At 47.7% G+C, this 25,622-nt stretch overlaps 1 protein-coding gene across 7 annotated transcripts; it reads right to left on the bottom strand.

The window, feature by feature from the left end:
* Window positions 1-157: 157 nt before the first annotated feature.
* On the bottom strand, window positions 158-25,597 carry ZBTB37 (zinc finger and BTB domain containing 37). Of its 7 annotated transcripts, none has more exons than XM_055815263.1 (5): window positions 25,465-25,597; window positions 23,337-23,448; window positions 20,182-21,134; window positions 18,681-18,780; window positions 158-16,411 (listed from the first exon to the last, which is right to left on the bottom strand). In XM_055815263.1, the coding sequence occupies exons 3-5, from the start codon at window positions 21,102-21,104 to the stop codon at window positions 15,923-15,925; spliced, it is 1,512 nt and encodes a 503-aa protein (XP_055671238.1). In that variant the 5' UTR covers window positions 21,105-21,134; window positions 23,337-23,448; window positions 25,465-25,597; the 3' UTR covers window positions 158-15,922. The 7 variants fall into 7 exon arrangements, 4 of the variants coding, with proteins under 4 accessions (XP_055671238.1, XP_055671237.1, XP_055671239.1 ...); XM_055815265.1 differs by lacking the exons at window positions 23,337-23,448; window positions 25,465-25,597 and adding exons at window positions 17,855-17,939; window positions 22,510-22,649 and having other exon boundaries at window positions 16,295-16,411; XR_008749004.1 differs by lacking the exons at window positions 23,337-23,448; window positions 25,465-25,597 and having other exon boundaries at window positions 158-12,757; window positions 13,651-16,411.
* Window positions 25,598-25,622: the final 25 nt, after the last annotated feature.

Here is a 25,622-nt window from a genome sequence, read left to right as displayed (position 1 = left end):
CCTGGCGCTTCCCAGCCTCTCCCACGTCACTAGACTTAGTGCAGCGCGGAGCTGCCTAAAGCAGGGACCAGGCTCTCGCACCCCGATGACGGCAGGTGGGCAGCAAAGAGAAAATTGTTGGATCCCAGCAGTCAGCTACACGACACAGACAAGGATCTGAGTATTAAACCATTTAATTCTCAAACCACTCACATGCATAATGTTCTTTTACACAGTGTTAAAAGAAAGAAGAAAATGCGATTTTTTTTTAATACAAACAGAATTTCAAGTATACATTTATAGAATTTTCAAAGATTCCTACCCAAGTTGCTAAGTTTTCATTCACATTGTTCTTAAAGCTGTCCAACGAGCGCACTTTTTGCTAAACTGCTTTCAATGCAATTGTACAGTCCCCTCTACCTTGGTTTTATTTCCCCCTTCCCCCACTCTGGTTCTCTTACCACCTTGCCTGTCCCTCCTCCAGCAGCACTGGCCACCCCTGTATGCCACTGGCCACGGGGCCACCAGCCCCTCCAGAGGGCTGCTGCCTGCCCGCTCCGCTGGGAGAGGAAGAGGAAAGCGATGATTGAGGACCAGCTTGGGACCAGCTTCTAAAATCATAGAACAGTCTGATATCCACAAGTTACAGCAGGCTTACACTTCAACCTACTGCAGACTAGTGTGAACACTGACTTTGTTTTTTTTCTTCTTGAAATAAGGTCTGCGACCAAAAATTAAAAAAAAAAAAAAAAAAAAAAAAAAAAGAAGAATTAGTACAGCAGGAAATCTTAACTGTGAAAGTAAGTCTTTGAGTGTTAGGACACCTGTCCTAAAAAGCATGACTTATAGGTCAACAGTTGAAGGTGACAGCACAACTTTTCTTCCAAATGGTTATTCTTCAAACCAGCTCAGAGCGGAATCAATGTGGGATGCACAAACTTGGATTTAAAAAAAAAAATAAAAATACTGAACTGACTAGGGCTCCATATCCATGTTATGGAAAAAAACCCACAACCCCAGTAACAACTTTGTTGTGGCTTTGCTCGTGGGACTTAGCTCAGCCCTGTGCAGGCAGACGGCCCATCTGCTGTGTTGCAACTGGGTGTAACTTCTGACCTATTATAAATGGGGTTTAAATATTCTTTACAGGCAAGGATGGGTTTTTCTTGACCGATTACAAAAAGTATTCTAACAGGCCGCTGCATGCCGGCCCTGTTAGTGCTACAGCACGGCTGAGCTGCAACCAGGTTTGCGGTTGCGGCGGGAACTCCTGTCTGTAGTGTGGGCAGGGGCAGCGCCAGGCCGGGAGGGCTGCGGGAGCGGGAGGTAGAGCTGCGGTAGTTTGTGGGCCGCCGATGGCAGCGAGGGTCTGGCAACATCGCTCCCTCCCGGGCTCTGGCTGACAAGAAGCTGCCTGCCTGTACGGCTGTGTCAAAAGCCAGCAACAGCCATACTCATCTTACGATTTAAAGTGCATTTCTTCAGTAAAGGGTTTTTCTTTTTTTCTTTTTTTTTTTTTTTTTTTCTTTTTTTCTTTTTTTTTTTTTTTTAAAAGAGGAACCTATTTAAAGTGCTGTTCTAGTTTGGAAAGGGACTCTTGTTTAGAAAAAAAATGGCACCTTTTCACATGAGAGATCTGCTCTCTGTATGTGTTTGTATATATATATAAATTTGCAGTCAGATCTGCTGACTAATGAACAATATATAAAAGTGTTTTGTATTTTATCTTATTGCTTTTTTTTTTTTTTTTTTTTTAAAATGCTGCCTGCTCCTTTGGAGGCAGGAGGGAGGTGGACTCTCCTCTTACCTTCCATCCCACTAATTTCCTGGCGCAGGGAGCGGAGCCGCAGCCTCGCAGCAGCCCTTGGCCCGCGGGACAGTTCACTATTCCACAGAATACACGAAGTACCGAACGCACCCCGCACTGTCCCAACCCCAGGGCAAACCTGCGAGGGTCACAGCAAGAAACTGGCAGCAAAGAGGGACAACAGACCCCAGGCGGCTTCCCCCTGCTCCTGCCAGATGCCATTTTCATAGAGTCACTTTACAGAGCAGACCTGCATTTCTGAAACACAGAGGTAAGGAAAAGAAATCTCTTTTAAGTGAAAGCTTTGCTGATATAGAGTGTGTAGCGTGGTAACCTCAGCACTCTGAGAGAGAGAGGTAGTTACTGTCCTGTGAATCTTCTGCTGCTTAACGCAACTCAGTTTCTGGAGTGATTGCTCAAAAAAAAAAAAAAAAAAAAAAAAAGGAAAAAAAATCCTGTGCTCTTTCTTAAAAGTTATCCCAGTTAAATCTTTCTGTTGAAGACATACTTGACTATTCCCTCTAAGAGGCTTTTAGTTTTTTAGAAATTGATTGTCAGTTTAGTTCGTTACGAAATCAAATTTGATTAGCAAATTGCTACACAAAGCCGCTGACATTGTGAACTCCCGTCAGGATACCCTTCCGCTGCTCTGCAGGGAAGTGCTCAACCCTCGGTGCCCTGCTTGGGGTCAGCGCCCAGCTGAGCAGGGCTCTCCCTCACACCGCACAGCATTTCACACCGCACAGCATTTCGTGCTCCGAGCAGTTTTAAAGGAAACGTTACAAAGAGCTACCGGTGTCGTATTCACAGTGTTGTCCAGGAAAGGTGGGGGGTGACGCTGTGGAAAGGAGGGGGCAGAGGGCAGATTCAGAGACAAGCAGGGCACAGCTCACGGGATTCAGCTAGTGTTTAAGGGACCAGAGGCTCAGGGGCAGCCCCCATTTGTTCCTTTCCCTTTTCAGCCAAACGCAGCGCTTCCATTTCTGTGAACTAACCTCGGATACAGTCTCCCCTCGTCCTGCGCTAACCCTCGGGTAAGCGTGGGGCACGAGGCGAGGGCTACGTTACCACAAGAACAGCCAGCCCCATACTACTGTCTTCCTCTCTGGGCTTCTGAAAGAGCTTGTTCAGAAAAGTCCCTGTTTTGCCACCAAGAAGGATCACGCTCGCAGCAATTTTACAAACACAAAAGAAACATGCATTATTTGAATGACAAAACTCCCTTTTCACTTCAAAAATATTTCTCACAGTCACGTGCCCGGTGACAACGTGGCCCTGCAAGCTGTCACACATCAAGCTTCCTGCCTGGGCAAGCACTTTAGGGGAGCCAAAAGGAATTAGCCATAAGCAAAGGGTATGCCAACATTCTGCTCTCCGTCCCAAATTCACCCGCACTCCGCACGGGCTGCTTCCCCCAACAGCACAACCCTGGCTTGGGAAACCTTCTAACATGTGAGAAAAGTACCTTTGTGCCCCCTGCGACATCGCCATCGGGGAGCCTGCTGGCCCTCGGCCTGTAAACGCACCCACCGATGGCAGCCCGTGCAAACACGCGTCCCCGTGGCTGTACGGGGCAAGCTTAGGCCTGATTCACCTTGACTCTGGCATGAGTGCAGCCGCTCAAAAGCCCCCCGCGGGCAGGGGACAGCCGCAGGGGTGACGGGGCTTCACGCCTCTTGCCAAAATCAAAGGTGTCAGTGGGAGCATCGCACTGCTCACCTCCTCTTAGGGTAACTCCCAGCTGCCGGCCTCCGCCATGAAGCGGCACCTTCCTCCTCCCTGCCAGCCCTCACCTCTTCCAGCCAGGAGTTGTGTTCAGTTACCAACTGACATGCGATGAAGTATTAGATAAAAGCTTCACAGTAATCCACAGAGTTTCCTTAGACACGTAAACCCTAAGAAAGTAACATCCCAGGAGTGCAAGCTCCCGTATCAGACCAATGCCCTAGACACGTAGATGAACAAACAGACCCCGGACAAACCTCTCGGTCTCAAGAAACAGCTTTTAAACCTGACCAAATGGGGAACCATTGAAGCAACATCATCAGGTTAAAACCCATTTTCCAAGAAGTTTCTCAGCCGTAGTTTTGTAATTCCTGCCCCTGCCCCAGACTGAGTAATTTGAATTGCATTTTTCTCTTTTATGCTGCTATTTTTGTGTTATTTTACAACCAGCAGTAAAACGAACCAGTCTAGTCTCGGTTTTCATTTCTAATTCGTTTGACAGTTTCACAGCCAATGGTATTGGGTCTGACTGCAAAGGTAACGGGAAGGTTTAAATAAATGAGCTTCACTGCAATATAAACATAATGAAGACATTTAACCATAGATCTGGGGGGGAGGGGGTTAAGTACATTGACAAAAACTAAATAAAGCTGGAGGCTTAACATAACTGACAGTCTGCAAAACATTAATGCACTGATTTTTTTTTAAAGTACTGCCTTAGATAACTGCAGTAAAATAATAAATCAGAATATGTCAGATTAAATAAGGAACTTACACAGCAGTATTTAAAAGATACCTGAATATGTTTCAAAAGCTTAACTGATACGAACTAGGAAGCCCATTGAAGCTGCCCATCTTTACATGATAATACTAAAAAAAAAAAGGTAACAAAAATACAGCTTGGCATAGTCTAATGGAAACGGGAACCTGGAGGCTGCACTCACGTATGGGGAGCAGCTGGACTTCTCTGTAGACTGTGGCAGAGAAGATACTATTGCATGGGTTCATCATGGACAAATGAAAATATCGCAACTGGAAATGCACTGGCAGGATACAACTCTCTACCCCTTGTTTTGTGTTATGCCGTGGGGCAGTATTTCATAGCCCAGGGGAGGAATGGAGGGTGGGAGGGAGGCCTCTGGGTCCCAGCCTTGCCTCCCCCCTCAGAGCAGGACTAACGTCCAGCAGGGCGCTCAGGGTCTTGCCCCAGCAAGTCTGGCTTATTTCCCAGGATGGAGACTTCACAGCCTCTCTGGACAAACCTGTTCCAATACTGTTTGGCTACAGTCTGAAAAAAAAAAATCTTGTAATACCTAACCTGAATCTCCCTTGTATAAGCTTCTGCCTACTGCTGCTCCTCCTTCCACCATGTGCCTCTGAAGAGCTTGGCTCTGTCTTCTCTGCACCCTCCCCTTGGCTGCTGAGTTTCAATAGAAGAAGTGACATGGGTGAAGGAGAGAGTACTGAAACAAAAGCCAACTTCAGTCTTCAACAGCTTAAATACCTGACAGAAAACCTAACATTCAGAAAATGGCACTTAGAAATCTGTACTGCCCACCTGCCACCCTTCAGCTCCTTCCAGTGGAGTTTCTGAACTCTGCGCAGCGAATTTACCTCCGCTAGGGACTGATTCACCTTCCTTCGGTACCATTTGCGGATCCAGGATGGAAGACACCGGTGATGCTCAGCTCTAATGTTTCTGAACAGGGTACGGGTGTCTTTGCACACCCGTTGCCCAAGGCAGCAGGGTTTCCTGTGCGCTCCCAGACACGTGCACGTTCTAACACTGGCATTTCCCTGCCCGCAGCACCCCCAACGCACTAGACACACACATGCGTCTTCCCAACGACACTTCGCTGTTGTTTCACCTATTCTACCCACCACCTCCAGCTGGTTTCCAGTGCCAACAGCCCCAGCCAGCGCTGCAAACAGATGAGCACTCTTCATATTCCAGGTGTCTCCCTCCTCCCTGCTAAGCCAACCTCCTTTCCTTGCTATTGCTGTTTGCACGTTGCAGATCTCTTCCCTGCTACAACAAATGGCTCAGGCTAAGGAAGAACCAGATGGCGTGTCCCTGGCTATCTAAAAAAACTCTGGCTAACGTAGGCAAACTATCTGCGTGGCTGGAGTGCTGCTGTTTTCAATCACTGCGAGGGCTGAATCCTTTACAGCGCTCAGCAGCACGCAGGGAAAGGGCCTCTTCCCATTTACAGACTGCAACGACTCTGCGGCTGCAGGGAGCTTTGCCACCACTTCTAAGGTGGGAAAATCAAACCAGCTTTGTAAGGTGTGATGTGGATCACATGCTACATGATGTAAGCCGGTCACCATCACCAGATTAGAATTAACACTATTTTTCTTAATCAAAAGAAGTATTTTGTGGATTATTCTGCTGCTGGAATATAACCAGTAATGTAACAGGTTTCCTAGCAAGAATTACCCTAGACCCTACACGCAGTTTTGTTCTAGCAGATGTGACAGCTTCCCTCTAGCAAAGGTGTCCCTCGCTGACACACAGCAGGTCTTGAGCTCTCTGTCCCCAGGGCTAAAAGGCCTGGGCTCTAGCTGAGGCACAACCCCCACCTCGCTCTGCCTCCCTTCCTGCACCACATGCTCGGCTCGCCCCACTGACACTGCGTGCAGCAGTAAGGGATGAGCTGGGGGAGCTCGTGCAGGGCTCTGGTACAGCGCAGCCCTGGGGCTCTGCAGCAGCACCGCGCACAGAGCTTAAGGTGAAATGTATCCCCTTCCTCTCCCGACACTCACTGCCAGCTCACCAGAAAACTACTAACCCACAAACTTTACCAGCACAGCTCAGACCACTTTTTAGGAACACTTCCCCATCCCGTTGGTCCCAACGGGTGTCCGTTCACCGGGGGATCTCTGGCACGGGGCTCCCAGCACCCCCCAGCGTCACCCATACACCCTCCCAGCCGCCTAACATGATGCTGCACAACTCCCCCTCCACCCCACCGATGGCACTGACATACCTGGTGTGGTTCTCAATGGAAACCCGGAATAAGAACACAGGGTTCAATTGCTACGACTTTTCCTTGCCCAGATTCTGAAATGGCCCATCTGACCCTGCAGAAAAACAAGGAACTGAATACATGTTAACAGCCAAAGCCCCCAGCCTGCTCCACCACCCTGCCGAACGCAGGTTTAACTCCTCATTCACAAAAGCTTTTGACAAGTTCAACTTTTTGGTTCTGAAGGTGCACAGCTGCCCTCCTAACCCCCCCCCACGGGCTCCCATCAGACAGCCTCAATGCTGACCGCGTTCCTGAGGCTGAAGGCAGCAGAGCCTGTTGTTCACTCCTGAAGCAGAGAGCTGAGGCACTCATGCAATGGGAAACGATGGGGAAAATCTTTGAAGAAAAGCCCATCTGCACCTCTAACCTCAAAGACTCCTGCAAGCAGACACCAGTGCCCAGCGACTTGAGTCACACCGCGACAGAGACTGGCTCTCCACCGAGACCCTTCCTCATTCCTCCCAGTCTCTACGGCAGCACAAAAACTGCGTTAACAACATCACCTCCTACAGCCACAGCTTTTAAACCTTCTGTGATCTGCAAAGTTCTACTCGATGGTTATTATAGAAACTGTTCTTAGATCACAAACTGATACCAGATAAGAATTTAACTGAACTGAACATAAAAATAATGGGAGGGAGGGGGGAGCTAAGATTTTTCAACATTTCCATTAAAAAAATTAAAGCTTTCCAACAAAAAGAAGCATTTTTGGTCCATGTCCCAAAGCCATCGGAATGATTATAGGGAAAGAGAGCTAGCAGCATGCATTCACAACCCCCTCACCCAAAGCTCCAGCTTATGTATCATCACCAACTAGACACCGAGGAGTCACTGGATGCAGCATACTGACACTTAATAATCAACTTGGGAAATTTTTGGTGGAGAAAAAAAAAGTTATTAAAAGTTCTTTGAATAAAAATGACAAAGTCCACATACAGATCACTGTCTCACTCAAATAACTCTTTTCAGCCAGCACTTGGTCTAAGGTACCTCCCTCCTCCTGAGCCTGCTCTCCCTTCTTCTTTTGCCTGGTTCATCACAGCAACCGCTATTTGACACAGCAGCCAGACAGGATCTGCTGCTGCTCTCAGACCAGTTTCTCCTGTCAGCCACCCTGAGAAGCACCTTTGCACTGAGGTTGCTTACAGGATGCCTCGATCAAAAGGAATTAGATGTGATGGGTGATGTTCCTACAGGCTACTACAGCATGCAGCACAGAAGGGGTCTTGTACTCAACCCACAGTATCTGGTGACTACAATTAGAAGTAGATTAGCTTACAGTCTTTTTATATTTGCCAGATCTAGTAGCTAAAAATTGTACTGCGTGTGGCTGGCAGAGTGCTTGATGCACCATGAGCTGGGAGTATGCACTAATCCTGCTGGGGAGTATGAAATGAATTTACTTGATCAACAAAAGTAGGTGGACCATCACCGTGCTCAATATAAGGGATGCAGGGAAACCTTCCGCAAAAAGAGACTCTATCCTGCGGGCTGAGCAGAAGAACAAGAGGAAGCAGAGCCGCTGCCAAGCCTGTGGGGGATTGTTAGAAGTGAATCTGTTCTCAGATTCCGGAGAATTCCTTGGAAAGGCAATTACTCCCAGCACAGAAGAATCAGTAAGATCTTATCTTTGAACTCATCTTTTCTGCCCATTGGTGACAGTAGAACATGCATCTCCACAGAAGTCACTAAAACAAACCCCAGTCACCTCTAGACATCAGTAAATAGCAACAGCTGGTTTTCTAAACTATAAATTGGACACTAAATACATCAGTAGCTGTTTTTGTGGCTTCCTCTCTCTTAGCTCCCAGTTGTGCCAGACTACAGTCCCATCTGCTGTTTTCTCCCTTTCTATTTCTAGGCTTGCCAGAACATACTTGTTTTCCTACAAAACCGTTAAGTTTCATGAAAAACACCACAATCTCCAAGCTTTCCTTAGAAGGCCCTGAACCCCGCCTCAAGGGTTGCTTTAACCGCTCTGACAGCGCCCACGAGCCAAAGCCCAGGAGCTCCTGGTCTGATGGCAGCTGGACTTCATCTCAGCAAACCCCTCGCAGCTCCAGCCTTTATTGGATACCACAGCAAGAAACAGCAAGCCAAAGGGGACGCGGGCAGACGCAGTGCCAGCACTGAGCAGCCTGTCCCATGTTTTCTATGTGTGTTTACAAAAATTCATCCAAACCCTGCATTTATAAGGAAGGGGCCAGGCAGAGGACCGTACGGAATCACTTTAGATCCCTGTTACAGCATACACAGCAAACCCGCACCTAAGCTCCTGCCTCATTGTCCCTTGCAGGGGATTTCTTTGAGGCATTCTAGTAGGCAAGTCCTAGTGCTTCCTTAAAGTACCCCAATTCAAAGAGGCAGGGCAGAACTGCCAGGTTTTGTGACCAGCAGGCACAGCGAGATGGCAGAGACTCCAAAGTGATTCTGCTGGAGAAGTCCAGCAGCAGAAACACTGCTGAGACGCGTTTTTAATGTGCTTACTGAAACCATCAACTGACCAGCTCCCTGCAGGGTCGTTTGGCGAGGTGGTACCGAGATGCCCTGAGCTGAACACAGCACGCCTCAATCCAGACCTGTGAATGGAAGACACCAGAAGCAAACAGCACTACATGACATCACTCTTTTAGCTTAAACTACGCTTTAACCACACGCCTCATCTCCACCAGATGCCCCGCCATACTGCTCTTGCAGCAATTCCTCCCATACCAAGTTACACTGCAGGAGAAAAATAACAACAGCGTTTTCAAACGGTAACCCACACTGCCTCCCCACCGTCAAACTCTACCCAGTAAGTCTTAAATCCTTCTGAGGCTGCAAATCTCTAGGATTCAGCAGCACAAGTTCTTAAGTCTTATTCGTGGTTTTGTCAGCAAAGAGCTTTCAGAGCTCCCATCTATGAAGGTTCCTCCTATTTCCAAGACGCATAATTTCACAAGCTGTAATACTTTGGTTTACATCTGGATTAAAATATAAATTAAATAAGAATAATGCTAAATGAGTTTATACTGAAACACTTTATATATGTATACATATATATGTATATACAGGTATGTGTGTGTGCACTCCCTAATGACAGCTAGAGGAAGCAAAAGTCATTCTCCAAAGGCTTCTACTCTTCCAACTAGCGTGGTCAGCTTATCCATTGCAACAATTCCCTGTGCATAAAAGCTAATGAAGCACTGGAAGGTGGTGCTGGTGAACAGCTGGATCATACAGATGTTCAAGAACAGAAAGATAATAAATTATAAGAAGCAGTAGTAACTTGTTCACAGTTGGGATGAAGGTAATGTTATAGGAAACCTGAATTTTCTACAGTCACGAGGAATAAAAAGTCAAAGGTCACTGAAGATTACAGCTGGATATATGGTAGTTAATCCTAAAAGCAAAGACCAGATCTGACACCAAGAAGCGTTAGAAGCCACATGAAATTCCTCCCAGCAGACTCAACTCTGGTACCATCAGATTCAGCGGGAAGATTTCTGACACCTCCACCAGGACCAGAATTCCCCCTGGGGATGCTTTGATCACTGCCTCCATCTCAGCGACCGACATTTGCACAAGCATGAAGATTCCTTGAAGCCGACTCAATCCTACGTCCAAAAGAAAATGCTCCCAGCCCCTTCCTGAATCTGCTTCTCTTCTATCATTCCTAACATCACATTCAATCTCTCCTAGTCCCAGCCTCTGTGTTTTCCCATGTTTCGCAAAAGAAGGCCTTTCAGCAATAATACCAAGGCAGATGGAAATATTTTAGAGATGGCAGGACTCTTCAGATAATTTTTATAACCCGCCTGAGTGGGTTCCAGGTTAGGAATAACCTAAGTTTCTAGTAAGACTAACCGCAGCAAAACTTTGGTCTGCTGCATTTTATTTAAAAACAAGAAAACAACAAGCCTACTCCGAATCTACTCTATTCCAAAATGTTCTGGCGGATATTAGTTTCAAGCAGCAGCCAGTAGCGTTTGCATAGTTCTAGCTTTTATTTGGTTACAAATATATATATATGTGTACATACATACATACGTATGTATTTTATATTAAAATATCCTTTGAGTGACGATGATTAAAATTAAGATACTTAGCTCCTCTTTAGGACCTTCCACTGAAGACATCGAAGCTCTGAGCATGAATCTCACCCATGATAGGACTAATGCTCATCTCTGAGAATGTCACTATCACTGGAGGAGACCAGGCTGGCCGTCAGCCACAGCTCCATCGGAAGACCCCAGGTGTTCCGACTGCGGTCCTGGCTACAGGCTCAGCTCCCAGGGGAAACCTGGAGCCCAAAATTGGACAAAAATTAGAAGTCTCCTAAATTACAGCTCCTTGGCTTCTCCCATCCCCAAAATATTTCCGGTAGAGAAAGAACGGCATTCGGTGTCACTGATCTCCAGAGTCACCTGGATGCTGGTATGGCTGAATCGGCAGGCACGAATCGAAGAGGAGAATTTTATAAAGTTTAAATACTAAGTTGAAGGGCTGCTAATTTTCGTTAGTTTTAAAGGTGCATCACTCTGTCTACCTCACATGCTACCTTCCACCCAAATAAAATGCACCTTTTCAGCTGTCCTTCTCTTTATACATTAGGTTCTACAGGAGATATGAAGTCAGCAGCAAATAAAAGCTGCTCTTGCAAATACATCATTAAGGTTGAGTCACCCAAAGGCAGCAGCAGGACCCTGCTCGAAGCCCAGCCCGCTTAGAATCATTTACCAAAACAGGCATCACACTTTTAAGTGACATTACTACTGCGCAGAGGCATGGGACAGCCTGCCCTGGAACACAAAATCACCTAGCTGTCACAAAACAAGAGCAGGACAAGCGAGGAGACCCGTTCTGTCAATTTATTTCAACCTTGATCTCGCAGAGGGCTGCAAGCCTGGCTCTGTGCCCTCCCCCCAGCCGGCCCCGCTATGCTTTTCAGCAAGATCCCAGCTTGTTCCAAATGCAGGTTCAGCTCTGAATCGCTGTCAGTTGGGAACAGTCAGTCACTACCAACATCAGCTGGATTTAAAACGGCAGCAGGGACACAAAGCACTTTCTATTCTGCGTGCCCTGCAGCCACCTGAACTTTTGAAAGTTAAATTATACAGATCACAGCTTGAAAATATTGTAGAGAAGATGTAGGTAAGTCACAGGACTGAACCTGATGGCCGGACAACGTGGGGAGGCCAAGTGAGGGATTGCCCATCTGCAGCAGCTGCTCTGACTCTTACCAGGCTGATATCCCCCGATCTTATTACGTGGCTCTAAGTGTGTTCTCAGCCTCCTGTTATAAATTCACATTTCATAAAGCCTCCTTACTCATCCCTCTCTATCTAGCTGCTGGAAATAAGAAGTACGGTTTGGTTTCACATAATCCCATTGCAAGAGAGCAAAAAGACCTTCTGCTTTTTCCCTTTCCCAGCTTCACGTCAGTCATCTTCCTGAGAGGAAGAGGTTTAGCTTTTCCCGAAAGCAGCAGCACAGTATTAACACAATTCTTGTTATTTTCACAGCTATTCCCAGGGAACCTGGCAGCAGCAGAGAACGGCCACGGCAACCATGCTGCGACTTGGCACCGGGGCTTTCTGCAGGCTCAAGGAGATAACCACAACACTTCACATTTGGAAGGTTTCTCTGCCACAGCAAAGAATTAAGAAATGTGTTCCACCTCCAAGAAAGAAAACTGCAGAAACAGAGTGTGCTCCCCCTCTTGCCTGAGGCAAGCAAACAAACGGGTTAGTAAGCCCTAACTCTGAAGCAGACAGAGAAGTTACATACAGAGGTATTAAAATACAACAGAGTTCTCTTCACATCCTCCTTAAATCACAGTTGAACTCACAGTTTTGGCAGAGGGGAAAAAGCTGCAGCTAGACGTGGAAATGCAGAGCTCTGCCTCAACCCATCACAGAATCATTCGCACTTGGAAAGTTGGCATCTGATTCTCCACAGCTTCGGTGCAACCGTCAAGAGCTCCGGTTTGCCAATGGAGAGGCAACAAAAGATGGTACCGTTCTGTTACGGAAAGCCGCTCCAAGTGGCTACACCACTGCCGGAAAATTCACATGAGGTTTTTCCATACTGTATATGACCTCCAACCCCTTCTTCTCGAACCTTGGCCTTATTTGCACTGAGGAAGTCAACCACTGAAAGAAAAGTTTAATAAACTATTCCTTCTGAACTGGTTCCATCTTCTAGTGCAGATGGACCTAAACTGCTTTCAGCGCTGTTCAAGAAAACATTAGAGACACCATGATTCCCACACATACATACACATAAACATCCATTAAATGTACAGAAATAATATTAAAATGATTCCCACTACCATACCTTATACTGACTCTAGCTACAAGCTATAAACTTCACCTCAGCGAGGCCTGGGCAAGAATATTGGCTCTTTTGCATGCAATCAGAAATGATCATTTATACAGTGGCAACCTCTGCACCAAAAAAAAAACCCAAAACAAAACAAAACAGAACATAAAAGAGGAAAAAACAAAATCCTTTCACAAGCTTTGTTTTCAGACTAGCCCAGTACAATATGAAGGACGAATGTCACGGTTTTCACCAGGCCAATTGAAAGTAGTGAATCAGCAAAACGGGACGCACTGCTGGCATCCCTGACTGTCAGGATGCTCCTCCGTTCACAGTATCAATACAGTAAACCAAAAACCTGCTCAAGAAACTCACAGCTATGCCGTATGAATAAAGGCATTTACCATTTTATGTCAGCCCTTCATCACTGCGTTTTGATGGATCGGTTGCCATCTGTTTCAGAAAAATGTTGCTTGTATAGCAGTTACTGCACCTTCACCCTTCTCTTCACAGCAAGCTTAGCAGGGAAACTTTCCCACTATATTTATATATAATATATGTATATAAATAATTTTATGTTTTTATAGTTCGGTAGTATTCTTTTAAAATTTCTATTTTAAAACACTTAAAAATCTTTTAAGCAACTAAAAGTAACTTTTGATGCTCTCTAGTGTGAACAGCATAGGATTTCAAAGTTTTTAACTTTTTTCTTTTTGATTTTTGGTAACTTCAAAAGCTATGACTAAAGCAGCATACTCTGCACATCTCCGCTCCTCCCCGCACCTCGATTGCAACGAAACCTACCTTAGCCACCCTCTTATCTCATCTTCCGTGACTGCTCTCTGGCAACCTTACTGTTTCGGTACAATCCTGCGTGACCTTCGACAGGAAACCCAATGGGGCTGGTCCCTCGGGTGGCCGCTTAGAAAATCATTCACTGTGTGACGATGCACTTGACAGGAGAGGAGGAAGAAGGGACAGAAGGAAAACAGAGGTGAAATATCAGTTTTCCTGTTTGAAATGGTCAATGAAATCGTACTTTGCAGGTGCCCAGCTCAGGACCTGTGAAGGTTCCTCTCTTAGGAGCACATCCCTGTTACACGTGATCCTGGCACCAAGCCCTTCTCTTCCCCACACACATGAAAAAAAACATTAGAGCCACATCTGCTTTTTGAGAGAGAGATGGGAGGAACAGTGAGACCCCACACTTATAAAAGTATATAAAGTGAGGCAAGACTACAAATTCTTCCCTCTTAAAGAGGCAGGAAAATGACCCCGAGTCCCAGTTTACAGGTGGGGAAAGTGAGGGCTGGAGATGCTCTCACGTGCCCAAAATTGTGCAGTTAAGACTGCGGGGCAAGCTTTATTTTCACTCGGTAAGTCGCCTGCCTGCCAAGCCCGTGCTCTAACCGCTCACCCGGCTTTCTTTGCCAAAGCACGATGAAGCGTATTTCTTGCTCAATGTCTCCTTGTTCCTCCCATCACCTTAAGGATCAGAACTTCATCTTTCCTTATTGTACATGTTATACATCCTCAAGAGAACTCCTTCAAGCAAATGTCCTCTCCCAAACCCAATCTGCGCAACCTGTCCTTCATTTTCCCCCTCCATCATGAACAACTCGGCATCAGAACCAGAGAAAACTCTTAAAGTATTGCATATTTTTTAAAGACTTCTTCAAAAGATGTCAAGATATTTGCACTTTTCTACCTGTCCCATGCTTTTCCGTTTATGAAACACGTAAGCACGTGCAAACACCTACAATACACAACGCAGGCATGTCTCTCCGGGTTTGCTAAACTTGCTCTAAACATCAGAGCTGCTTAGAATACAAAAGTTTTAAGTCCATGCAAGGGGACAGAGTTGTGATTGCTCTAGGAACTGTTCACTTTTAAGTTTCCTGAACCTTTACAAGGAAATAAAGTAGGGTTTTCTTTTCTTTTTGCATTTCATTGATAAAAAAGTTATCAAACCAGTTTGTAGAAACACGTTTAAAAGCAACCACCCACGATTGCTCAGCTGGGATGGTAGTATTTCAGTATACCATATTGCTGTTATAAAAGATCAAGTGCGTGTCGAGGGGGGAGTAGGGGTGAAGGACGACTTTGGTAGCCAGCCTCTAACTCCGCAATTCAGCCAGTCCAGAAAAACTCCTAACGCTCGGCAACACCTGAAGCACAACAGTGCACCAGTCAGGGCGTCAAGAGTGCTCTGAACTCTACAGATCAGCAACAGCAAAGGACAACCTCCTTGGAACAACCCCTCCAACCCTTCTCCCAATGCATCAGTGTCTAATGCAAACCTCACAGCTGCTAAATTTCACGTTCAGTAGCCGAAGTGCTTCAAATTTTGCTGACCTCTAGAATACCGCTGTATAGCCGTGCCCGCTTGTAACAAGGGGCATTGAGGCCACACGTCTGGAACGGGCAAGCCAAAAGCCCTAAAATAATAGTTTAAGTAAAAACGTAAAGAGACACACCAAAAATAAGACAGGGATAAATACACTCGGGCAAGGCAGGTTCCACCAGGACAGTCTTTTTGTTTTCTTTAATGTGGCAACTACCTGGGCAAGGGAGAAAGGCAACGGCACCTTGCCCCTGCTCTCCCCTTGAGCTGGACCAGCAGATATGGCGAGGAGCAGCCCCGCACGCTAGGCTTGCTGCATCTGCATGGCTGACGGCCGGCACCGCCGGCAGGACCTAGCTGCTGGGCCAAAACGCTGTCGAGAAATACAAATGACTGCTCGTCCCAGATCACTATGGAACATTAAAAAAATTTAAAATCCTGTCGATCCCTGAATAAGAAGTTGATTGACACAGTTGTTTTGTTTTTCTCCAAGAGGAGGAGGAATAAGGGAGAAAAACTTTAAACACTCTACGTGTGTGTATGGGGGGGGGGGGTGAGAGAAAGAGAGAGAAAGATAGAGAAATTTTTCTATTTTGGCAACATCTTGGGAGCTTCTTTCTGTCCAGTGGTGGCATTGCACTAATTACAGTACCAGCCTGCCAGGTTGGTGCTGACTCTTTAGAGCCAAAAATGGGAAGACGGTCCTTTCTCCCCAGACTCTGCAGCTGTGTTTCAATCTGGCCCTGTCGTGGACACAGATCCCTGTGCCGTCTCCCCCACAGCGACAGCCTCCTCCTGTGGAGGAGATTCCTCCTCTGCCTGCCCCCGAGATGTGACGGTGGTCTCAGGGGAGATGCTGTGAGGCCCCTCCAGAGGCATACAGCCAGGGTGGTTCTTGCGAAAGTGCTGGTTGAGGATGGCCTGGAAAGGGAAGCTTTTGCCACAGACGTGGCAATGAAAGGGCTTGTTGCCTGTGTGCTTGCGGATGTGGTACTCCAGCTGATCCTTGCGGGTGTACTTCTTCCCACACATGCGGCAGACAAAAGGTGTGATGCCCATGTGGAGACGCATGTGCCGGTCCAGGCTGCCTTTCTGGTTGAAGGACTTGGCGCAGTAAATACAAGTGAGCCGTGGGTTGTACCGGAACCAGCGCTCTGAAACCTCCTGCTCCCGGAGATATTCCACGTAACCGCTCACTCCAAGCATGGCCGATTCCTCCCCCTGCGAAGGAAACAACACAGATTTAAATAACAAGCAGCCTAACACAAACTGCAGGAAAGAAGATCAGGCCTCAGTCCAGCCAGTAAAGCACTGAAGCATGTGCCAAACCTCGAAATCAGCAGCACTAATATCTTCAACCTCAGGCACACATTTAAGTGCTTAACTGGAGCCTTGGGGCTGAAGACAAATGAGCAATCAATTAGAAACCTCTGCTATGGCAGCCCCTTCTGCCAAGTCATCTGCCAGATCTGGGGAAGAAATGACAGCCCTTGTCAGGAGGGCGCTTAGCCATGCATTGCATTGTGGATCAAACATGTCAATACATGTTACTTTTTTTAAAACTTGGGCCAGTTTGATTAAAATACTGTATACCACGTTCTGGTTTACTTACTGAGGGTTAAAAAAAGAAGCCAGTTGATGAGCTTGCAGAAAAACGAAGGTGGAATAAACTACAAATCACACCTGAACCTCTTCAGGTGTGATTTTACACAGGTATTCATTCAGGTGTCAGTAAGGATTCATTTTACAACGAATCATGTTTGCCTAAACGGCTGTGTAACCCATCCCAGCCCCACGGCACTGCAGGTGAGGATCTGCAGCGCAGAGAACTAGCCTGCCTGGCCCGAGTCACACAGCAAGGACCAGCTGGCTCCTTGTTATTTTCTGAAGCCAGAAAGACAAACAGCCAAGGGTAACTCTGAACCGCAAGCTCCGGTTCTTGGACTGACGCTTCTGGCTATCGTGTTCAGAGTGAGCACAAACAGACAGTCTCCTGAATGCCTCCACGCTGGAGGATGCAGTATTTGCACTCCCACCCCTTATGCTTCTTTCCAACAATGCCAAACGCGGACAACCAACCAGTGCAACAACAGGAGGGCCTCTCCTCTGGCAACCAGGGCTGTGCACATGTCAGCAGCAGCATAACTCTGCCAGGTGCTGTTGAATTTGGCTGTACAAGCACTGGTAAGCTGCTCAGGACTAAAGGAGATGCACAAAGCTGTGGTATTTCTTTCCGCTCTACCACTGAGCAGGGACCACAGGCAGACTACTTATAGCATCAATATGGCAATACCAGAAGAGTGGAAGGTGATGGTACTTCCCCATGTATATGGAAGCCTCTGGTTTTACATTTGAGGCCATCTCACAATGGAGAAATAATAGCAGCTTTTCTGTATGTGGAGCTAAAACTGCTTTGTATGTCGCATTTGCCCTGGAGGGTTAGTTTGACCTGAAATTTTCTAGGTGTAATCTAAGGACACAAAACAAAGCTTCGGCAGAACAAGATCAAAAAGGTATCTTATGTTTTACGGAAGTGTATTACAAAGTTAGCAGGCAGCAATCGTGATTTTTTTTCCCCCTTGCTTCATTCGGTCTTACTCAAGGGCAAAGCAGCCTGGTGACTCCTCACCTGCCTCCAGAAAAGTCATCTGATTACGAACTTACACATTACTTATCTGCCGGGCACACAAGAGTCGTTCTACACAGTGCTGGGTGATACACTTGCACTACAGTGGCACTGCCATGCTGACTGTATGTAACAAAAAAGTCAGACCAAAATGATTAGGCACAGATAATACCACCGTGTCCCACTTCGCAGCACTCTATAGCCCACTGCCCTCCCGTGTTTCTGCATATCTCTCCCTCCTACCCCAAAACTGTGCCCATACCCGAAGAAAGCAGAGAATTCAGAGCTACTTTACATTGCAGATTCTGCTACTCAACACAGTCCCTTGGGGATGAGACAGAGACCTCTGTACAAATTCACAGCCCTTTGACACTCCACCCTCAAGATTTACAGGTGTAGTGTCTGAAGGGCTTTTTGGAATGGTTTTGGTGCTAGCATGGACAGGTTCAGCTGTTGTCACCCCTCAGTCTTCCACAGAAGCCAACTAACACCTCCCTCAGCTCAGGCATTTGCTGCCAGTGTTTTAGGGCAGATCCAACCCCGCAGGCAAACGGGGTTTCTCCTCGGGAGTTGGTGGCCTGCCCAGAATGAGGGTTGATATTTATGCCCTCAGACAACAAGAGAAACTCCCTGTGTTTGCCAGGTATCTGGCCAAAATCCCAAACGACAGCCAAAATCAGTTTTAAATCATATACGGACGGCATATGTTCTCAGTGTGGGCAACTAAACCCTTTGCAACAGTAAAAGGTCCTTGTTTCACACACAGCATTGGTTGCAAATATAAAATATTATATACTTCATCACAACACAGTCCCCTTCACCTTCAATGCCAACATTTACTTGCAAACTTCTTGATCTGCCTACCTGGGAACTGGGCTGCTTGGGCTCATCCATCCGCCCGGGAGACTCGCTTTTTGATCTGTACCGCTCAGTCACAGCGACCATGCTGCCAGAAGGGCTAAATCTGTGGGGTGGGGGAAGAGTGTAAACGGAGTTTTTAGGGCATCAGGTCACTACGGTGTTTAGATCAACGGGTGAGCAATAGAGGCACCTGTATAGCATCTCTTCATCCTCACCAGCTAACACACAGGAGGCGGAACAGCGCAAGTATAAAGGAAAAACCAAGTCATACTGGTCTGTGGTTTCAGTCTTAACATCTGAAAAATAAAACTGAGTCATTTGGCTTCCAGTTCAGTAACAGTGCTTTTTGGTTGCTATCGCAAGTACAGCAGTATGGGCCCGGTGACTCAGGAACTGCACAACAGGAGGAGAAACCATTTCTCTAAGGGCACCTTGCATTCACCTCCCACGCCCTCCTCCCCCTGTCCAAGTGTGAAAAAAAAGTGACGCGATAGACTCCAGGTGAGAAACAGTGGATACTGAGTGCACTGCAAAAAACTATGCTTGAGGCTAGCTGATCCATGGAAAAGAGTTAAGGAACTAGGAAAGGATTGCTTTCCCAAGGGCCAGAGCTCAAGATCACTCCTAATGACTGATTTATTAAGTGACAAGTGACAGAATATCCACTGCTTCCAGGTAGCTGCTCCCCCATGGGACCAGAGGGATTGAGTTAGAAGAGAAGAGAGGCAGATGTGAGGGGAAACCCCAGAAATACAAACACCCCCCCACCAAACACAACAGACCTGCCCTTTACCAGATCCGTTCTTTGGTCTGAGCTAAGGACAAGAAAACAAATGCTGGAGTAGAGGGGAAGCAGATGGATGGAGAATCAAAACGCAACGGATTTCACCACCTATTTTCAACAAAGGCTTTCTGCTCTCTCATATAAATCAAAACAACGGCAGAGGCTGATGGGTTCCCCACTTCAACCGCTTCAGAAGAAGTAAACCCATGACCCACCGCTGTCCTGAAGCATTGGGAAGAATATTTCCTTTTGACCTACAGCTGATGACTGTCTTGTTTCTCAGACAGAACCACCCTCACATCTTCAGGCCAGAAGGCATCGTTGCAATGACACTTTGCATAACACATAGTGACCTCGTTAACTCTGATGCTGAGCCCGGTACCTGCTGAGGCTGAACACCTTTAAACAAAAATCCCACCTCAGCTGAAACACGGAGCGGTAGAGATTCCAACCTATGCACCTCTAAGTGCTAATAATTAATTTTCCAAGCTAGCCTGTACCTAGAGATCTGGTCTGATCACTACCCAGCCAAAACACTGTAACCCAAACCAGACACGCTTCCTAACACCAGGGAAAAAACATTCCTTCAGTTCTTACGCTTAAGATGGCCACAGGAAAAAGAAGGGGGAAACATTCCAAAGCGACTAGCCCAGCCAAGTGAAAATCTTGCACAATCTCCTCTTAGGGTCAAGGTCAATAATTAAATTAAAGAAAACTCACCTGTCAATCTCACTGCTGGTTGGCCTAACCACTTTGGCCCCGGAGGACCCTAACGCATAAGCCTCTTGGCCCATAGATCCGTGGCCTGTGGTGTCAATCACCATAGCAGTGACCTCCTCAGCGCTGCTCCCATCTTCTCCTGATGGCTGATGCTCTGCCCCGAGCCACTCCTCCAGGTTCTCTGTTTTAATTCGTACTCCTCCCAACACCCGGACGTCGTCATCGTTCCGTCCCCCATGGTCTCCCATTCCCGTCTCAACGTACCACTGTCCCGCTCTGTTAATCCGTAGTATGGGCTCCCTGCCTTCCACATCCGAACTCTGCTCAATTATCTGGGGGCTGGTGGACTCCTCAGGTGGGCTGAGTTCCCGAATGTCCAGCACTGTGCTAACCTGGCCCAGGCGACTCCCCTTTGGGGTGTTGTGACGTGGGCTCAGGGAACGGTTCAGGTTTGGCGTCACCCGGTGAGACTCCGGTGGTCTCTCCTGATGCTTTGTCCTGGTCTGGCTCAGTTCCGCTTCCACCTCTGCCACGTTGATTTTGAAATGAATTCCCTCAAGAATCTGCGTGCATTTGTCTATGATGTGCTGCATCTGCAAGAAACTGGCGGCCGTTAGGTAACTGATGATGTCAGCCAGCTGCAGACATATCCTACCGGTATAACAAAAGGAAAGGAGCTGCTCGAAAACAGAAGGGTTCTTGATGACAGAAATGGAAACGGTGCTCATTTCGTTCAAGGACATGTGGTCACGGAAGTAGGGAGAGCTGGCAGCCAGCACCACCTTGTGAGCACGAAAAGCTTGCCCCTGCACGTTGACCACGATGTCACACAGGCGACCCTGCATGCGTAACTGGTTCAGGTGGCTCAGGACAGAGTTACTAAAGTCGGGAATCTCTAGCTGAATGTTCCCACTCTTCTCCATGGCTGTCCCAGTTCCAAGCGCACGACCTTACTGGAAAGGGGGGAAAAATACCATTGTTAACAGAGTTAGTCTATCATTTGCATTTAAAACATTTTTCACCTACTTTGATGCAGTTTGAGACACTGGGATTTTGAGACAACTCTCTCAACATTTAATTTACAAGGCCTTGCAGCAGTTCTCTGATCTTTATGCGCTGTACACCACCTTTCACAACAACTATGTTAAACCAGTCCCCGATAGATCCCCATTCCCCATGCCTTAAGTGCTCAAAACAGTTTGTTCTGTCAGCCTCAATAAAAGCACATTTGCATTGTAAAAAGAACATTAAAAATGGTTCAGGTACTAAAAATAGACTGCTGATTGCATAATGGATTAAAATGCTTAGCACTTGTACCTTCTAAGCACTTTGAAAAAAAAGCAATATTGTTATCCCTCCTTTTAGAACAGGAATCAGGAAGGAGACACCAGGACCTACGTTCTCCTGAGAGACTTTTCAAAAGCTGACCAGCACATATTTGACCTCAGGGCATCTCAGGTACACAGTTAAAACCAAGATACTCATCATATGTGGCGTTTCTGACACATGGCAGAAAAGATATAACAGGATGGCGAAAGAAAAAGAACAGAATCCCGTTCTAAACACCAACTTATCAGAGCATCCACTGGGTACAAGTAAATCCCTAGCAAAAAGCTGGCGTTTGTGTTGTTTGGGATACTGCACACAGCAAAAGAAAACTTAGGAGCAATGGGGATTAACAACCTAGCTCTCCTAGCTTCCCTTCCATAATTCATTTTCCTATAATCATCACATTTCATTTTGGCAAAGTTTGAAAAGGAGCCCTGACCATATATGGTAAAAATTCAGAATGATCCAAAATTAGACATAAACTCGCCCAAAAAGAAAAAAAAAAAAAAAGAAAGGAGAGTAAATAAGCTTGTTAAAGACCACTCACGGCATGAACAGCTTCCAAGCTGGATGGCATCTGAAGTGTCAATTAAGCAGTGTGCTGCAGATATCAAAACAATTTCAGGCAGGCTGGGAATACTGAGGCTCATAGTGCCCACTCTGAGAAATCTCAGAACTGAAGGGACTAGCACACAGGAACGCATGTGTGCCTTTGAAGACATTTTTTTTAAATTTATGAATGCTGCAGGATAGCGCATGTTCATATGCCCAAGCAGACTTTGTGCAAACTTGGCAAAATAGGTGTCACACGCCGATCAAAGACGGGAGCAAGGTTCTGCTTGTGATCTCGGGAACAGAATTAAGACTCAAAACGGAGTCAAGTGCCAAGGAATTTTATTTGCCCGACAACAGGTTTGCAAATGCAAAGGAGAGAGTGAGAGATAAAGAGAGAAAAGAAGGAAAGAAAGAAGGAAGGAAAGAGTTCACAGCAATAGCTACCACCCTGGAGCTGCGGTGTCCCAACACTCCGATTCGTTTCCAAGTCCGGTGGGGAAATGCTCTGTCCGATGTTGGTTGGTTCCGTTCTTTCATAAGGTTGTCATGAGCAGTCCTGCTTAATCACACCTTCCACCCGGCGGTGGTGCATGTGCCCAATACCATCAGGTGGTCCTCAGGGGTCTCCAGGCCCCTCAATCTCCACAACAACCCTGGGTCTGGGCGCATGCACGGGGGTTTGGTTAAGTTTCTCAGAATTAGCTCCCCTCATTGCTCTGCGGTGTCAGTCGGTGGTTTTCCTGCCATAGCAATGTTGGGACAAACATCTGCCGTGGCAGTGGTGTTGGTTTCCTGCCATAGCAGTGTTGAGATAAACATCTGCCCTGGCGGTGGTGTTGGTTTCCTGCCATAGCAGTTTGAGATAAACATCTGCCGTGGTGGTGGTGTCAGTTTCCTGCCATAGCAGTGTTGAGATAAACATCTGCTGTGGCCGTGGTTTTTAACTGACGCAGTCTCTTACAATATGTTACTAAACCTGAAGCTGCAGGACAGCCTGTCAATCTTGTGAAGTCATGCAAAGAGATTACTAAATGGCTGGATGGCTGCGTGTCTCTGGGGTAGGTGAGATCAGGGGTGCACAGAACTTCACAAGGTACAGCTTAACAGCATCACGTCTTAAGGCTTCTTCTCCCCTTCCCCTATCTTGAGAAGAAAGCAGCAAAACCCACAAAAATCAAGGAACTATAGCACACAGGTCTGCATCAGCGCAACATTAAGAGCAGAACTTCAAATGCACAAAACAAGGTAAAATAGAAAATCCGACACCTTACCTGTAACGTTACAAGTAACATGCAAAGGGGAGGAAACGGGGCTGTTAACTTGTTGTTTTCCTTTTTTCTTCTGATGTAGTAAGAAGGTCTGAAAGCTTTTTGCCCCCTTCCCCTTTAGGAGGAAAAAAGAAAAGAAAGAAAAAATGTAGCACAGAAGAACTGGATTCTCCTAAGCACAATCAAGAATGTCAAGCTTCATCATTCTTTGTTTTGCTGGAGGATACAGCAGCAGGATTAGCTAACCATTACATGATGTCCCACCCCAAACCACAGAGAAACACTGAATCTTATCAAACTGATCTTTCCCCACTCTCTGCTCAGTGTTTGTGTTGTACTGATTGCTGTTAAAATAAAAAAAAATGGAGGTGCAAACATCGTCAGTCATTTCCTCTCTTAAGAAGCTGGTGTCTCTGGCACTAACCCTGCAGCATTTAAACACATGCAGGGTTTTCCTCAAATGAGCCGTCTCACTTACAGGAGCACTCACACAGCCAAAATCACATTGAGCATGTGCAAATGTTTACAGGACTGGGGAGCCTGTAATCTCATAATCTTCCCAAACCACCAGTTCCTAAAGCAATAAACCCCAAAGCATTCTCTTAAGGAAGGCAAGCGAAGGCAAGGGGCGCAGGCAGCCCTTGCTAGGTGAAACACCCCTGCCGAGGCAGCAAGCGCCCAGGTAGGCTCACGCAGGGAGGCGAGGATGGAGAGAGAGGCTGACTTCTCCTTTCTCAGGGGGTCAGCTCAGGACACACAGAGAAGGGGAAAAAACTTAACTGCTGAGCGTGGCTGTACAGCCCTGGTCAGAAGTCAGCTGCTCCCAGGGGAGCCCAAAAAACTATTTGCGAGCTTCTGCTCTGAAGGCAGGGAAAAGTCCACTGCTGCTGATGGCAGGAGAAAAGGACCCACCTAGCTTCGTTCGGCTTAGTATCAAGGAGCAGCATTTTAGGATATGCTTTGGGGACAACCTCAGTCGGAGGCTGGCAAAGGGGAATCTATCTTTTTGGTTCAAACTGCCCTTGTCAGAGGATGATTTCTGTCCTCCCAGGTAAGTGGTCTATCATAAGCTCAGGCACCTCAGCTGGCAGCACGATGACATCCCAATTTTTGTCTTTCTTGGCACTGGACTGCAAGTTCATCATCTCAGCCTTTCCCTGCAGGATGAGCAGGATCTCCTGCTGAGCAGTGCTCTTCACAGAGAACAAACTGAGACACTTATCTGTTTCTAATACAATTTAAAGTGGCACCAGCTGAGATTTAGACTTGCTTATCTCAGAAAATGCCTTTCACCCTTCGAGGCAATTGCCAAGTACCGAGACCAGGAGAAATTCTCCACACATCAGACCCTTGTGAAACGCCGGGACAGGACGCCCGCAGCAGCTGATGTTCGCTCCAATCTGTCCTTTGTCAGACAGCTGTCAAGCCGGGGAGCTACAGAGGAGGTGGAGCTGAAAACTCTGCTTTTAGGGCTAAGATTTACCACGACTGGTCAACTCGACTACTTTCAAATTACGGTGGGACCTTAATAAAGATTAAAACAATAGCAATTCTAAATTGAGAGGAGGGATGGTGCCTTCCTCATCCCTCCCTGCCTCAGCTGAAAAAGCGGATTTAACCGGGCTGGGCTCTTCCCGCTCAGTCGCTCCCAAGCGGGGATCCAGGCCTGCGCTCCCGAGGCAATCCCGGGGAATTTTTAGCGCTGACAGCTGCGAGAGGCGCCTGCGGACCCGGACCCGCCGGGGAAGGGCCGGAGCCCGCCCGCCCGAGCCCCCAGGGCGACCGCGAGCCCCGCCGTCCCGCCCGCGGGGCGCACAACGCGCCGCCCTCCTCCCGCGGGGTACAGCGCCGGCGGGGCCGAGCCCGGGGGGCGCCGCGGGGCCTCCGCCGACGGACGGGCCCGGCCGGCGGGGGCAGGGGGCAGCGGGCCCGGCGGCCCCCGCCCCGCGGTCCTGAGGGAAGGAGGGGCGGCGGCGGGGCGCGGCCGCACTCCCCGGCCCCCTGCGCCGGCCCCCGCGGGCGTGACGGCGCCTCACGGGCGGGGCGAGGCGGGCCCGGGCCTCCCCCCCGCCCCACCCCGCCCCGCCCTGCCCTGCCCGGCCCGCCGGGCCCGCGCCGCGCCGGTACCTACCTGGCGGGGGTGGGAAGGGCCCGCAGCACCGTCCCGGAAGCGAAACCCCCCGAGCGGGCCGCACCCCGGAAGAAATTTCCCGCCCGTGAGGCCGCGGCGCGCATCGCTCCCCCGCCCGCTGCCGCGCCGCGCCCCCCTCGCCCCGCCTCGCCGTGCCC

The sequence above is a fragment of the Falco peregrinus genome, chromosome 10, assembly GCF_023634155.1.
Source record: "Falco peregrinus isolate bFalPer1 chromosome 10, bFalPer1.pri, whole genome shotgun sequence".
NCBI classification, from domain to species: domain Eukaryota; kingdom Metazoa; phylum Chordata; class Aves; order Falconiformes; family Falconidae; genus Falco; species Falco peregrinus.
This window is presented reverse-complemented; position numbering and strand designations above follow the sequence as displayed.

Excerpts from the sequence above, each read along its gene's own strand:
- ZBTB37 (XM_055815263.1), bottom strand. The coding sequence starts at position 21,104 with ATGGAGAAGAGTGGGAACATTCAGCTAGAGATTCCCGACTTTAGTAAC. Across the intron at positions 18,781-20,181 it reads ACCAGCAGTGAGATTGACAG|ATTTAGCCCTTCTGGCAGCA; the intron begins GTGAGTTTTCTT and ends CCCACCCCACAG. Across the intron at positions 16,412-18,680 it reads CCAAGCAGCCCAGTTCCCAG|GGGGAGGAATCGGCCATGCT; the intron begins GTAGGCAGATCA and ends TTTCCTTCGCAG.